Here is a 15,982-nt window from a genome sequence, read left to right on the forward strand (position 1 = left end):
TGGGGTAATTCTTAGGTGCTTTTTGTGTGTTTAGTAAGTTAACTCCATAGCTTCTTTAGAGGTAAAGAATTATGAATCCTAAAGAATTTGTTGTCAGCACAATGCCATAGAGGCATGGAAGAGAAGAGCAGTTGCCCTGATTATAATTCTTAGGACACCCAGATTGTTAGCTTTTGAAATGGAAATCAGCATCATAAACCTCAGCCAGACAACTGAGCAGAGTTCTTAAGATTTTTTACTTCATTTGCAGCATTTTTGCTTGTCCAGTTTTTGTCATTTGTACTTGAATACCGGCAGGAGGCTGAAGCCTGGTACATGTTCCTCTCTGACTCTCCACGGTCAGTCCTTTTCCAGGTGAGATTTCAGGCTCTGTTCGCTTCTCAAGCATATCAGAAGACGGGTACTAAAGCTTGAGACAGGCAGCTGGGAGTAGGGAAGGCATGGTCTGTTATGAGCTAATTTTACCCAGCATATTTGCCTATAAAAACTGATTTTTAGCAGCCTTCATTTTGTACAATAGAGATAAGAATGGTCATAACCACTGAGTTCGCATGGTGAGTTTTGTAAGGTAAGTTGCTATATAAATCCCAGGAAATAATAGTGTTGATTCACTTTGTAAAGTATCTGGTCTTTCTTCAGTAGACATTTGGGCATCGTGCTGTGAGCTGTGGATGCTATTGAGATGGTGATGACCTTCCCTCCCCTCAAAGAGCCAGTAGTCCCAGCAGAAGAGAACGGCTTGTGGAGTACTAATGCCTCAGGAATGCTGGAAATTAATTCCAGTGGAGATAAGGAGCAGGGAAGAATCATGGGGTGGGGAGGGGGAGAGGAGGGCGGGACCTGCAGTGAAGAAGGGGAGATTGAGCCGGGCTTGACCTGCGGTGTGTGAACCCCTGCCCCCAGAGCTGCAGAGCTGCAGGTTCAGAAGATGCAGCGCCACTTGCACCTGCTGTCTGTTTGCAGTACGTGGCTCACCAGGAATATCCTTCTGGGGGTGTCCCGTGGCTTTCATCAGGTGTGCCCTGTCTCTTGAGGACAGTCTCAGTCCACTGATGCTTCAGTTGTTCTGTGACACAGATGTTAAACAAAGGAGCCACTGGTGGATTGATGAGCTGTGGAACATTCAGATTGTTTTCAGAGTTGGCTTTTTACATGCCGAGTTTATCTGGAGATAAAGACTTGATTTTTACTCAAAGATTGTTTTCAAGGCAGATGGTATTCTGACTGCTTTCAGCAGGACCTTGCAAAGCTAGGTCCCATTCAGATGACCCCAATAAAGATGTGTTGTGCCCATTTTCTCTTAGAAAGACTTTGTTAAAATGCAGATCTTGATTGAATAGGTTTGAGGCCTGAGATTCTGCATTTCTAACAAGCTCCTGGGTGATGCCAGTGCCCCCTGTCCTTGGACCACACTTGAGGAGCCCTGATAGGGGTTTGCTTGCGGACTCATAGCTGCCTGTAGTTCTCACAGCAGCCTCTAGATGTCCCCGTCGTCCATGAGATTTTGCTGCCAGAGTTAAGCAGCAGCCGCCCAGCCCTGAGAAGGCAGTGTTAGCAACTTACTGAAACTAGAGGCTTGTCTAAAAACCAGTGTTTGGATTCATTGTTTCTATGTGGGACTGACTCTGGTGACAAAAATGTTTACCTCTAATCTTTGAGGAAAAATTGTCTTCTTGAAATTAAGTGGTTTGTCCAACAACTTCCCTGCTACCTATTTTATTTACCATGAAATGCTAAATCCACATTGAAACATCCCAGAAATGAGCAGTGAGCCCTCCATGGAAGTTACAAGTAGAGGATTATTTCCATAGTCTTAAAACTTGGGTTTCTAAAAGAAACTAGTGTTAAGCTAATAATTTTATCACCATAAATTCACCTATAAACTTCACTAGTATAAATAAAACCATCCAAGCCTCCTGGTAGACATCCAGAGCCGCCTCCAGGGCGAGGCACATAAGATAATAGGAGTTAACGGGGTAACTGAATTAGCTCCTTAACCCTCACAGCATCCCTAGGGAGTGACTGTTTTATTATGCCCATTTTATAGGTGGGGAAACTGAGGCCTGGGGCAGTTAAGTAACATCCAAGGTCACACACAAAATGGTAGGGGCCAGTGAGTTAATCACTATACTAGATAACCATTCATGCCCAAACTACATTTACTGAATGAGTTAATGTTTTCAATTTCCAAATAGGCATAACGGCACATTCCTTGTTAACTATCCTCTGAAGGGCTTCATGCGCTTGATTGCACATGCAGCACAGGTGTACTGGCCACTGCTCCCTGGAAGGTTTGGGTTCTATTTTGCCATCATGCTGAGTGGCTAAGACATACAGTATACATATACGACTTTACTTTTCAATTTAACTCTCGTAGTATCCTAACTAAGGAGCTCGTCTGATTTCTGTAGCTGTTTGAACGAAAGGCAGGAGTGAATTTGATGAGCTGTTGAGGGAGGATTAGACCTGGCAGATAACAGATGAATCCATTTGCCTGTGGCATTTGTGACACATGCTACTGGAATTCACCTTACTATCTGAGCCCGACCTCAAAGCCACTGAGCCTCTGACAATCAAGTCCTATGATCTCTAGACCCCAGAAACTCAGGTGATTTTGGAAAATCTGTTAAACTCTTCTGAAATCTAACAGCCTTGTTGCGAGCTCCTGCTGTGGAGAAGGGAGCCCCGAGGAAGGAGGCCCTCAGGTCTTTGGCCACTGGTGTCTGAGAAGCTGCTCAGTCACAAGCACTTGAAAGCTGCAAACACAGTCAAGAAGGTGCACACACTACTTAGCCGAACTTCTTTTTAGTGAGAGATGATTACCTTAACGTGAGACCTTATGATTTTCCCGTGACTTGGAGTTTCCAAAACCCAAATATCACCAGACTGGAGTCCAACAGCTTCCTCTTGCTGTTGGTAGACTCCCAGCTGTGGAAACCTGCTCGTTGCTTAATGCTGTGTTTCATTTCCCTGTGGAGAGGCGCCAGGCCCGTTCTTCTCAGGGCCTCGTCCCCACTCCGCTGACTTCACTCGGCCGGCTCCCCTGGCCAACTCGCGCTCCTGGGGGAGATGGCTGCCTGCTTTCCTAACAGCTTGGTAGGAAGTTGATCTGTAGATACGGGGCAGGGCACAAATGAGTGCCCTTATTTGGTAGGCCTCAGATGGGCCACCAGAGCTGCCCGAAAGCACTAGCAGGGTGATTGACAGTGGCCGTGTCATAGCCTGACTTCACCTTCTTTGCAACCACAGTCACCCCGGAACAGCCTGCTGTCAGGAAGCGAGCCCTGGTTGGTAGGCAGCGCCCGCATCGGCCTGGGGATGCTCCCCAGGGCCCCAGCCTGGGTTTCGGTTCCCTGCGAGCGCTGGGCCGGCTCTGGGTCAAGTGGGAGACGAGCTCAGCCCGCCTGCGGTTCCCGTGGCAACGCCAGTCCCGGGCCGACCCGGGCCGCGGCAGTGCCGGCGCCCACCCCGGGCTTGGAAGAGCCGGGCCGGCCATGCTTCGCTGTCCGCGGAGCCCGCTCCGCCTCCGCCTCTGCCTCTGCGTCCTGCTGCTGCTGCTGCTGCTGCTGCCGGGCGCGCCGGGACACCGCGGCGACGCGGAGCCGGGGCCGGGGGCCGAGAAGACGGGCTCCAGATGGGCCTGGCCGGCCTTCCAGGGCCTGCAGGAGCGGCTGAGAGCGGCCGGGGCCCTCTCCAGACGGTACTGGGCGCTCTTCAGCTGCCGCGTGTGGCCCGAGCACTGCGAGGAGGACGAGGAGGCGCCGGCAGGGCCCCTGGGTAAGACCCGGTCGCCGGGGCCCCGCCTGCCCGCGCCCTGTGCGGTGGCACCGGGGCTGGGGCGCCGCTGTAATCAGGACCCCAGGGCAGGTGGCTTAGCAGCCAGCTTTGCTGTTCCGCCCAACTAATGGCGCATGCTGTGGGCAGCGGAAACCCCATCGCTGCCCCGCGGCACCCACCTCCGCACCCCTCCCCCCCGGGCGGAGCCCCTTTACGCAGTCAGATTGGCCTGGCTGCCCTCCCCCATGTCGCCTGTTCCTGACTCCTGCAGACAGCTCAGACTTCCTTGCGGTCTCCCAGTCCACCCTGGCATTATTCAAGGAGCTGCTCTTTCTCACCTTCTTGATGGCTTTAAGGAAAGGCCCCGGTTGGACACAGCCGCAGTACCTTCTCTTCCTCTGCGCTTGCGGAGACAGAGCCTGAGCTCGGAGTCCCGGACCCCGTCATCCTGGGTCCTGTAATAGCACTGTAAGGGTGATCCTGTAATGGTGCTATATACATCTTTCATTTAAATCAAAAGATTTCTAAATCCCAGTGAGTGATTTTTGTTTCGTTTTTGCTAATGCTGGGTATATTCAAATTGACATTTGACAAAACAATTTGGAGGCCCTTGGAGTTGGCCAAGATCAGATAATTTTGGAAGCCAGAGCAAGCAGGAAGAATGATAATCACCAGCTACGGTTTGTCTCCCTACTAGACTGCAGACTCCTTACAGGCAGGGTCTGGGTTTCTGCTTCTGGCATGCGGTCTCTTAAGGCTTATTTGTTGAGTAAATTGAGGTTTTGCTGGGGTTGCACCTTTAGCAAGGCCATCTACTTCCTCAAAGGTAGGAAGTGCCCACTCCTGCCCATTCCCTGGCAGGGCACAAGGCAGGCCCAGGGGAGAGCAGTAAGGGGTGGCCCTGGAGAGAGGACGAAGGAAGAGAAGAAGAACCGCTCTGCTCCATACGTCATGTGAAGTGGGCAACACAAGTTGCGCAGGGAGGCGGTGCCCAGCTCCCTCTCTGCCCTCTGCTCTGCCCCTGACCACAGCTCCTCCTTTTCCAGCCTGGGGCCGTGCCCTGCTGGGCCAGCAGTACCTGGATATCCTGACCACGTGGTACTGCAGCTTCCAGGATTGCTGTGACAGTGGGGACTGCAGGATCTCCAACAACTTCACAGGTTGGACTTCGCATGGCCCTAAGGGGCTAGGGATCTGTGGGGAGGGAGGCAGTTCAGGAGAAGTGGCTAGGGTGCAAAGGATATTTCCTCATCCTGCCCACAGCTGGCAGCATACCCTCCCTGTCTCCACCGTGGCTCCCAGGAGCCCCAGTCTCCCAACTCGGAACCTCGTAGGGGGAGGAAGTGAGGCCTCAGAGGACTTTACACACACTAGCTGCTCTCCACAGGTGTTCGCTGAACCGAATGAAAATGAGAGTATGTCCATAAAATATTTAGGGGGTCCTGAAACTTCTGGGTGGGAGCAATCTCACAGGTGTGGGGGGGTGGGGTGCCTCCACCAGACAGGCTCTGCCAAGCAGTCTGGGATGTCTTCAGAAAGGATGATTCCATCCTCTCCCTAAATTCAATCTTAATTTCTCAAACTCTTCAGAAAATAGTCTTGAATCCCTTCTGCTGCAAGGTCTACCCATGGCTTCTGAGGTCAAACAGGATGGATAAGTGATCCCACTTCAGAGATGTTCAGAGTTGCCCATTTCCTGCCCGTTGCCTGGAGGGGACCGTGTCTGTGTGCACCTCTCACCGGGGCCTCCTCTTTCCTGCCTCTAGGCCTAAAATCTGACCTGAGTGTGCGACTGCATGGCCAGCATCTGGCCCAGGAGCTGGTCCTGAGAACAGTGAGGGGATATTTAGAGCTGCCCCGGCCAGAGAAGGCCCTGGTTCTGTCATTCCACGGCTGGTCTGGCACAGGCAAGAACTTCGTGGCAAGGATGCTGGCAGAGAACCTCTACCGGGACGGACTGAGGAGCGACTGTGTGAAGGTGTTCATCGCCATGTTCCACTTTCCTCACCCCACGTCTGTGGACTTGTACAAGGTGAGGCCAGGCAGTGCTGGGGGGCTCCGCCAGCGGGGCTGGGGCTGGAATGAGGCTTCGACAGCCCGAGGAGCAGGCCTCTGTGCCGGTAAGGAGGCCCTGAACCAGGCCTTCCTTGCGAGGGGGTGGGCCCTGGAGAAGCCTGGGTGTGGGAGTTGGAGGACAGGCCACCTTCGCAACATAACCTGTCATCCACAGAGACAGCCCTCCACACAGATGAGGCCCTGAACGTGTGGAGGGAAGACTCGTGTTCCAAAGGAGCTCTGTCTCCTTCAGCCAAACATGAGAGGCTGGCCACCGAGTTTAAACAGAGAACCCGGGGTTCCTTTTCCTCTTAGAGAAGTAGTGGACATGTCGCAGGAAATGTGCAACAGAGAAAAGCAAAAACTATCATAATCTCCCCACAGATTCAGCCACAGTTAGCATTTTGGTGTACTTCCTTCAAGCCTTTCCCCATGCTGTTTTACGTCATTGTAATTACATTGGACAGAAAGGTGCATATCCTGCTATTTTCTTAGAGAGGTATGTCATATCATAAGTGATCTTCCATGTCTTCCTGAAACCGCTCATTATATGCCAACAAGTGGGTGGACAAAAACTGTCTTTGCTGCTCTGCTATTTTGGGTTTCTTCCATTGAGACATGTAACATTGAAAATAAGCCAGACGATGACCAAAACCCCCAGGCAGCAGGACAGAAATGCCTGCGTCTCTCTGTGGCTTTCAGGTCCAGTTTGGGTGTGTGCTAACCTGTGATGCCCCGATTGCCTGAGTCATCTGGCAGTCTCAGTGCAGGCTTGGAGGGCAGCAGGAGGGTGAACTGTCCTAAGGGCAGGCGGCTGTCAGCCAGGCCTTCCCAGAGAGACCGAGCTGGCTTCCACTGTGGCGGAACTGCTGTGGATCTCAGCCTCCCCGCTGTGAAAACTGACGTGTACACACACCTCTCACACCCGCACAGCCTCTCACACACACGCTTGGGTGACGGGGCAGAAGTCAGAATCCAGGGAGGCTAGAGGTGGACAGTGAGAGGGGGTTCTGCTAAAACACGTTCCCCCCACCCGCCCATCGGGGGAGTTGGCCCTGTTCTCCTGGTGAATGCTGCAAAGCAGCATCTTTTCAATTGAGGGCTTACCATTGTGCCTGAAATGGGGAACCCCAGTTGTGAGTTGGCTAGGCCCCCCAGGCTTCTCCCCTGAAGTCTCAGGCCAGCCTGATGCCAGTGAGCGCTCTGCTCCTGGGAGTTCAAGACAGGGACTGTGGCTGCCTCTGGGCACTTGAGCCCGCCTCTGCCTGTCCCCCTGTATTAGACCTGACTCCCACCCCCTGGGAAGGGTGGGTTGGCTGTTAGTTCTGGGGTGGGGTCTCATCCTGGAGAGGAGGGAGCAGGTTGGCTCGGGGGCCTGGTCCCAAGGGCAGGCAGGCAAGCCCTGTCCCTCTCGTCGGGCTGGCTTCACCTAGTTGGCTTCCAAACCTCAGGATGCAGAAGAATCACCTGGGACCCCCCTTCGGGTGCATGTCCCCCCAGTCCCACCCCCAGAGGTTTGGATTTGATAGTTGTAGGGTGGAACTCAGCAGCAGGTGATCCACTGCAGATGCCCTGGGGAAACCGGCCTCCTCAGGGCCCTCCTGGCTGGAGGGTGGGGAATGTGCCTCCCAGCCAGCGCTCCCCAGCAGCTCCCTGTACTCTGTGCAGGAGCAGCTGACAGGCCAGATCAGGAAGACGCAGGAGCGCTGCCACCAGACCCTGTTCATTTTCGATGAGGCCGAGAAGCTGCACCCAGGACTGCTGGAGGCCCTCAGGCCACACCTCGGCCGCCAGGCCCCCGAGAACCACAGGGCCCAGTCCCCGAGAAGCATCTTTCTTTTTCTCAGGTGAGGTCTGAGGAACAAGACTGGAGGGTTGGGCGTGGGAGGAAGGGCCCTCCATCCAGGCGCTGCGCGCGCAGGCTCAGGAGCTGTAAGCCGGCAGTGAGCGGGCAGCACAGGGCTTCCACGCTCCGGGCTGCAGAGCCGTTTCCACGAGGGCGAGCAACCCAAACTCCAGGAGAGAAGACAAGGCTGGCTGCTTGGGGAACCTAAGGCTCCCCGCTCCTGCCCCAGTCCCACCTCCAAGGCCCTTGTGAAGAACTCTGACCCGCCTCGCCACAGGGCGCCTAAGGTCCTCCTGGGACCGCCCGGGGAAAAGCAGCTGTCCCTCACGCAGCCTCCCCCCAGCTCTCGTAGGATAATGGGGAGGCTCCCCTCAGACTCCCCAGTTAGTACACAGCCTCCTCAGGGGGGGACCACTCACATTGGGAGTCCCCTCTGGAAGGGCATTATGTTTTTTGTTTGTATTGAGGTACTATTGACATGTAACATTAAATTAGTTTCAGGTGTGCATGATCCGATACTTGTATATATTGTGAAATGATCACAATAAGTCTAACAGCCGTCACCATATGTAGTTACAGAACTTTGTGTGTGATGAGAACTTTTAAGATCTGCTATCAGCAACTTTCAAATACACAGTACAGTATTATTAACTGCAGTCACCATGCTGTACGGACATCCCCAGGACTTAGTTATTTTATAAGTGGAAGTTTGTACCTTTTGATTCCCTTTGCCCATTTCGCCCACCCCACACCCCCGCCTCTGGCAACCACCATTCTGTTCTCTGTATCTATGAGCTTGGTTTTTTTGCTTTTAGATTCCACATAGAAGTGACATCCCAGGGCATTTGTCTTTCCCTGTCTGACTTATTTCACTTAGCATAATGCCCTCACGGTCCATCTGTTGTCACAAATGGCAAGATTGCCTTCTTTCTCATGGCTGAATAATATCCCATTGTGTGTCTATATATATGTCTATACACATTTCTTTATCTTCCACACCAAAAAAAAAGCACACAATTCTAACAGGTGTGAGGTGATACCTCATTGAGGTTTTGATTGGCATTTCCCTGATGACTAGTGATGAGCATCTTGAAGTGATGAGCATCTTGGCCAATCTATATGTCTTCCTTGGAAAAATGTTTATTCAGCTCCTCTGCCCATTTTTAATGAGATTGGTTTTTTGCTATTGAGTTCTATGAGTTCTTTATATATTTTGGATATTAACCCCTCAGATAATATGATTTGCAAATATTTTCTCCCATTCCGGTGGGTGTCGTTTCATTTGTTGATGGTTTCCTCTGCTGTGCAGAAGCTTTTTAGTTTGACGTAGTCCCACTTGTTTACCTCTGCTTTTGTTGCCTTTGCTTTTGGTATCAAATCCAAAAAAATCATTACAAAGACTAATGTCAAGGACCTTACCGCCTGTGTTTTCTTCTAGGAGTTTTATGGTTTCTAGTCTTATATTTGAGTCTTTAATCCGTTTTGAGTTAAATTTTGTGTATGATGTAAGATAGTGATCCAGTTTCATTCTTTTGCATGTGGCTGTCCAGTTTTCCCAACAGCATTTATTGAAGAGATCGTCCTTTCCCTTTTGTATATTCTTGGCTCCTTTGTCGTAAATTAATTGACCATATATGCTTGGGTTTGTTCTGTTCCATTGAGCTGTATGTCTGTTTTTATGCCAATACCATACTGCTTTGATTACTATGCTTTGTAATATAGATTAAAATGTAACTCACACACCAGGAGTCCCCTGTTAGATAGGCATTAAGTTTTCAAGTCAGCAAATTAGTTGAAAATCAAATACAAACTATAATTTCCCCTTAAATCCAAAATGGCCAGTTCTTTCTCCAGCCTTGGAAGGTCTCTTTCTTCCCAGATCATAGAGGAAGTCACTGGCTTGAAATTCAGGATATAATGTGTCGAATGAAAAGCTCCCACTGGCTCCCACCACAAGACTTGCAGCCCCACCATGCAGGACTCGCTAACCACTGCACTGCAATTCCTGTTTTGTTCTGAGTGCCCCAGGCTCTGGATATGGCTTTGCAAAAAGCAAACTTAGAGATCAACTCGTCCAACCCTCTTTTTTTATGGAGGCTCTAACTGGGAATGTCTTGCCTAAGGTCTGTTTAAAAGTCAACTTTGAGTCCCTGTTGGCCCAACTTGAACACTTCACAAGCAGCTTCTTGCACTCAGAGTGGAAGCCAAACCGATTGCTCCCTCCCGTGCCGCCCTGGCCCTCACAGGCCAGTCCATGCTTGCTAGGAGATTTCCCCCAGCTTCAGGGTGGAGAAGTAGGGCGCCCAGTTTCTCGTCCAGGCTTGTAGAGTGTGAAGGAGCCACAGGACAAGAAGGAACCCATTTAAACTGTTGCCGGGTTGTGATTTCAGTGTGTTGCTGGCATGTCCTTGGGACACTAGAGTGCGTTGTGAAGGAGGGCAGGGGGCCATCATAAGGTGATTTTAAGAGAAAAGCAAAGAGTTTCTGATATGATCAGAGGGATCAGAAGCAGGTGGCGGGATGGTCAATTCGGCCCACTGACTCTCCTCCTGGGCTCCGTCCTGTTTGCTGCCTGCAGAGGCAGCCGAGGCGCAGGTCTCTTCTGTTGCACTGACTCAGGTGGAGGCTCCAAGAGGCAGAGGAGGCCGAGAAAGCAATCACCTTAGTTCCCTGAGGCTTCCCCACCTCCGCCCTGCCAGGGGGCGGGGGCTGCCAGGAGCAGGGGTCCAGGGGACCCCCAGAGCCACTGCTGCGGACACGAGTCCTTCCCACCGAGCCTGGTGAGCAGCGAACTCAGGCCTCCCTTTGGCTTTGGCAGGAATCCTGTGACTGCAGAGCTCCTTCCACTCCTCTGCCCATTGCTCCTCCTTCCTCCAGCCAGGCCCAACCTGCTTCTGCCTCAGGGCCGCCCGACCTTTCCCCGACTTGGGCCCAAGTCAGCCGCCTCCAAGGCGCTGACTTTCCCACCCGGGTCTCAGCTTGGAAAACCCACACCCTCACTGCTGCCAGGATTTCCTAATGCGACCCAGGTGACCCCACTGTCTCCAGGCAAATGTTTGCCTTTGTAGTATTTTGGTCACTAACCCACAGCAGTGCCTCGACCCCTCCACCCCTGCCCTTTCCCCCAGTGACCCATCCTTTGTGCCCTTTCCAGGGCCCTGAGGTCATGGGCGAAGGGACAGACAGCTGGGATGGAGGCAGGGCCTGGGGAGACAGTCACCAGGGGAGAAGCCACCACGTGGGCCTACCCTAGCTGGCAGACGGGGAGGCTGCACTGGCACAAGGAGTCTTTGAACCTTCAGGGAGGAGGACAGGGACACGAGCATGTGGCCTCCAGTTCCAGTGGCCTGTGCCCAGCCTGGGAGGGCCAGTGGTCCTCAACAGGCCTGGGCGCCCTGAGCCTGCAGGCCAGCCAGGCTGACTGTCCCCACCCTGCTCCAGGCCAGAGCGTCCAGAAACGGCACTTCTAAACCCCAAAGGTTTTCAGGTTGTTAAAAAACACAAGTCAGCTGAGTAAATGTGAAGATCTAATTGGCTTTATTAAGTGATTCATGAACTGGGCAGGATCCCTTCTAGGATCTAGAAGGCCAGGGGGATGGTTGTACAAAATGGAAGGTTTTTATAAGGAAGAGGGCGGGGCAAGTGAGCTATCAGCAACAGAAAAATCACCGCTCGTGGGATTTGGGGGGAAGGGAAGGGCATGGGTTTTAGCATGCAGAGCCTTCACTGGTGCACCCCCGGAAACGTCAGATTGACTGTTGGAAGGTCACATTCCTGGGAGGGCTGGAACTGTAATTGAGTCTTGGTTTGCCGTCAAGGGGGCCATTTTTGGGCCTGTTATTTCTTTTTGTAAACGAAGTATTCCAGTGGTGGGCGGGGGAAGATGGTATATTTGAGTGTCTGGACTTGATTTCTACAGTGACCTCCTGTGAGTAGAAAGGACTGTTGTGTTTGAAAGAAAAGCAGAACCGATTCAAGCTTCTCGTGTGAGCAAGTCACTCTAGTCTAAGGCCAGCAGCTTAATCCTAAAAAATATCCCGAACCTACTGCGTGAAGTAAGGTGCTGGTGGCTTTGCTGGCCTGCCCTGTGGTGGCGTCTGATGGCAGAAGGGAGGAGGTGGTAGCTGGAGCAGGGAGTGTAGTGTGTGGGGCTGGAGCGCCCCAGCCTTTAGAGCGGATGCTTCATCCCGGCTGGAGGAATTCAGGGCCCCCTGGCCGGGCACCGGAAAACTAACATTGACTACTTTTGCCCCTTTCTACCAAGTGAAGAAGGCTCCAGGGATGGGGTCACAGGGTGGGACAGAAGCATGGAACCCTGCAGATCAGAGCCGGGTCCTCTTCTCAGTGAAACTGTAAGTGAAGAGGGTGATTAGTAATGCCTGTTCTCTTTGGGCTGTTGTCAGGAAAAGAAGAGAAAAAGGACTTTGAGAAATTAAAAGAAGTTTACAAATGTAAATTGTTCAAGAAATCAAAGGCCTTGTATCCCAGCACATAGAAAATGCTTGTAGAAATGTGTAAACATTGACTGACCCCTGATCTAAGGTGACCTAAGGAGGGCATCTTAACACGTCTGGTCCACTTCTCTCATCTTGCAAACGAGGAAACTAAGGCTCAGAGAGATTAATGGCTGAGTCCATTTGTATCTTCTTTAGGAAAAACTTGGCAGTTAGGGTTGGGGTCTGTTATCAGAGCTCCGGAGAGGCCTTTGAGTCTCGTTCCTTTGGGGTCTGGGGGCTCAGGGCTGGGGGGATTACATGTGGTCCTGCCCCAGAGCCAGGGAGAGGGCTAGTCTGTAGAGGTGCCTTTTGTCCCTTGGTCCCTTCAGGCCTCCCAGGCAGCAGGTGACCTGGGAGGATGTGGGAGAGAACCGAGGTGCTCCAGGAAGGCAACATCTGTCCAGAGGTGTGATGTCGGGGCCAGAGTGGCCGTCCCTGAGGAGCTGAGGACTAGGGGAGCGGTATGGAACAGAGAAGGGGCCCAGGTTATGTCTTGGTGGGGGAGATAGAGCCTATAACATGGAGGAAGAGCGTCATTGGCTGTGGGACAAAACCAGAGGAGAAATTCAGAAAGCAGGAGGAGCTAGTGTAGACAAAGGTGCAGGAATGTCCATTTATTTAGTAAACATTTATTGAGCCCCTGAGGCGCACGAGGCGCTGGCGTGACGTAAACAAATGGGCTAAGCCCTGCTCTCAAGCGCGGACACGGGGAAGGCAGCGGGCCTCTCCCGGGGCTGCTGAGTGAGCCGCTCTCGCCGCCCCCTCGCCTGGACGCCTGCCGTCGCCCCGCGGGGACGGCGAGCCCAGGCCTTGCCTCAGCTGGCGCAGCTGTGCGTGAGCAGGTGCCCTGCCCGGCGGGCCTTCCTGCAGCGGGGGACGGGCAGCCGCCGGCCCAGTGCGGGCGTCGGGAACCCAGCTGAGCAGCGGAGCTCGAGCCCGGGCGCGGCTCACGGCCCCTGGGAGCTTCTGGCAGAGCGCACACCGGCCCCCACCACGAGGCGGCGTGCCATCAGTTGGCCGCCCCGGTTCCCTGCTGGGCAGGGCAGGACGCCTGCGCCAGCCTGTCCTTTCCCGTCTGTGCAGGCAGGCCCGGCGAGAGCCGCTCGGCTCCTCCCGTGCCCCGGAGCCCCGCGTGGAGCCGGCAGACGGGCGAGCTCGAGCACCTGGGAGGCGGAGCCGGCCCTCGGGGGCGAAGGGCGGGTTCGGGTCCCCACCCCTCCGCTCGCCCGCCTCTCCCCTCCTTCACTCGCACCCCTCCCCTGCGGGGCCTGAGGGAGCTGAGGAGTGTAACGCCAAGCTGTCCGCCCCACCCCGCCCCTAGGCTGCCCTTCTGTGAGGGGCGGGCAGCGGGCAGCTCCGGGCAAACGCTCGTGGTCTCTGTTGACCTCCTTTCTCTCACTTGTCACAGCCTTCAGTTGCAGGGTCCGGTCAGTTGTGCCTCCTAAACTAATTTTAAATCCTTCTCCTCCTCTCCATCGTCTCTAAACAGGGACTATTGCAAAAAGCGTCCTGACCAGCTTTCTGCGACCACCCCTGCCTCTTCAGTCCACCCTCCGTGGCCCTCGAGTGACCTTCCTAGGAAGTGAGGCCGATCACTCGCACGCGGCAGACGGGGCGCCAGCGCGCCTCGGCCCGCCCCCCCAGGCTGGCAGCCCCCGCCCCCACAGGCCCTCTGGTCGTCCCTGCCTCCCGCCCGACCACTGCCTCTGTCTGCGTTTGCTCGGAAGCCTCCTCCCTGGGCCCGAGTCGCTCCTCCGTGACCCGGGCCGCGCGCGCCGCCCCTTCCACACACGCGTCGGGGAGAACCGCGTCCCAGCCCCGCCGCTGCCCGCGCCCGGCACAGGCTCAGGGTTCGTCAGAGGGGGCTGGCAGGGAGGGAAGCGGCAAAGCAGGACGGCGTCTTTTCTGTCCAGACCTTTGGGTTGTGACAGGATCTCCTGGGGGGTCGGGGGAGGCCCAGGCCCCTCAACCTCTATTCTAGTCACCAATGCAATGGCTTCGGAGGTCAGGTTCCCCACTTGGAAGCTAAACAGAAAAAGAGTCTGTTAACAAGCTCTTGTCTCTTCCAGTAACCTGGGGGGCAGTGTCATCAACGAGGTGGTCCTGCGTCTGCTTAAGGCTGGGCGGCCGCGGGAAGACGTGGCGCTGGGAGACTTGCAGCCCCGCCTCCGGGCCGCGGTGGGCGAGGCCCCAGGTAACTGACCCCGGCGGGCGCCGCAGACGCCTCGGGGAGCCGCGGGGCAGCGGGTGTGGGCCGGAAGGCGCGCCGCTGAGGTGGCCGGGATCCTCAGGGCCACAGAGGACACAGTGTCTGATCAGCTTGTCCACTTCAGGTAGACATAAGAAAAGTGCCAGGAAAGCTGAACTCTGTCTGAAAATGCTTTGAAGAGACTAGCTTGCCGCAGCCGCGGAAATAGAGGCCATGGTCTGTGAGGCCCAGGAACCCTGAGGAAGCGTCTCCCTGGAGAACCTCAGAGGTTCGGGTTCCAGTCGTAGGCGGGGTCGCTCCCCCTTCTGCTTCCTGCCATTAGATGACACCGTAAAGCTGGCGGGGCCCCCTCCCTCCCCCGCGGCACACATCCATAGTTAACCAGGGCTCTGTCCCCAAAGGGGACGCAGCTGCAGAGTCCCGACGCAAACTTCAGACAGCCCTCCTGGAGCTGGCAGATGAGATCAGACCTAGCCAGGCCTTAGGGGTGGGGACACCTTAAAACCCCAAGTGGCTTCAGCCCCAGACTCCACGTAGCTTTGGTCTTGATTTCAGACAGTGGCTTTGGCCACAGCTGTCTTGTGAAGGAAAACCTGATTGACTTCTTCGTCCCCTTCCTGCCACTGGAGTACCGGCACGTGAGGCTGTGTGCACGCGATGCTTTCCTGAGCCAGAAGCTCCTGTATACAGAAGAGCTGCTGGATGAAATTGCCAAGATGATGGTGTATGTCCCCAAGGAGGAACAACTCTTCTCTTCTCAGGGATGCAAATCTATTTCCCAGAGAATTAACTATTTTCTGCCTTAAGACCTTGATGAACACTTCCTGAAGCTGCCTTCCTTCCACCAGCAGGACCCTGGGGCCTGCCAGCACGCCGTCTGGGACTGTAAGGGGTGGGAGGGGCAGGCTGGCATCCAGCAGTCACTAACTAACACACAGTGGTGTGTAAAAGGAAGGCCTTAAATCAGAAGCAGAGCCAATTCTTAAAATCCCTTGGTGCCTTAAAGAGCCATGTCCCAAAATGTGGGCCAGGTGGTTGGAGGAAGCCACGTGGGAAATAAACAAATCCCAGGGCACATCGGCATCTCCGCTCTGGCCTGCAGATGCCTGGACTTGGGTGTTAGGCCTGAAGCTGCAGGAACCTCGGTGACAAGGAAGGGAAAAATGAAGTTCTGCTTACCAGCGGCAGGGAGTCCACCTCGGCTGTGAAGGCGGGGTGGCTCAGCTTTCAAGTTGTTATTCCCAGAGGGAAGCTGAGTAGCTTCTGGGAGCAGAAGATCAGCAGAGAGCCTCAGGCTAAGGGGAAAAGTGCACAAAGGAAGAATTAAAAAAATAAAAAATCATGTCAGGGTAGGCTAAGACTTGGGGTCTGCTCTGCAGATTTAAAAAAAAAAAATTTAAGTTAGGGGCCTTGACATGACTGACATATGTAAAGATTAAAATTCGTATTTTTCTAAAACTCTCAGCCTACTTTCGTACTGAGACCTAGTAATTGTGCTCACTCAGCAAAATTCCAAATGCCAGGCAAGACCGATGGGGACTGGTGGAGACCAGGGCAGACGCTGGCACTCAGAGCTGACAGGGTGACTGCCTGGCCTGC

General features: G+C 54.0%; 1 protein-coding gene across 4 annotated transcripts in view; it reads left to right on the plus strand.

Annotated features, from left to right (window-relative positions):
* The first annotated feature begins 263 nt into the window (after window positions 1–263).
* The window catches only part of TOR3A (torsin family 3 member A), a 42,853-nt gene continuing 27,134 nt past the window's right edge, over window positions 264–15,982 (plus strand). For 3 of the 4 annotated variants that reach the window (XM_070267795.1, XM_023640627.2, XM_070267796.1), the window contains exons 1-5: window positions 264–3,777; window positions 4,824–4,937; window positions 5,544–5,809; window positions 7,501–7,679; window positions 14,244–14,368. In XM_070267795.1, coding sequence (XP_070123896.1) covers window positions 3,495–3,777; window positions 4,824–4,937; window positions 5,544–5,809; window positions 7,501–7,679; window positions 14,244–14,368 — 967 coding nt within the window. In that variant the 5' untranslated portion in view covers window positions 264–3,494. Of the gene's footprint in view, window positions 3,778–4,823; window positions 4,938–5,543; window positions 5,810–7,500; window positions 7,680–14,243; window positions 14,369–14,938; window positions 15,842–15,982 lie in introns of those variants that run through there. The other variant, XM_023640626.2, reaches the window with a different exon arrangement.

The sequence above is a fragment of the Equus caballus genome, chromosome 5 (genome assembly GCF_041296265.1).
Source record: "Equus caballus isolate H_3958 breed thoroughbred chromosome 5, TB-T2T, whole genome shotgun sequence".
NCBI lineage: Eukaryota > Metazoa > Chordata > Mammalia > Perissodactyla > Equidae > Equus > Equus caballus.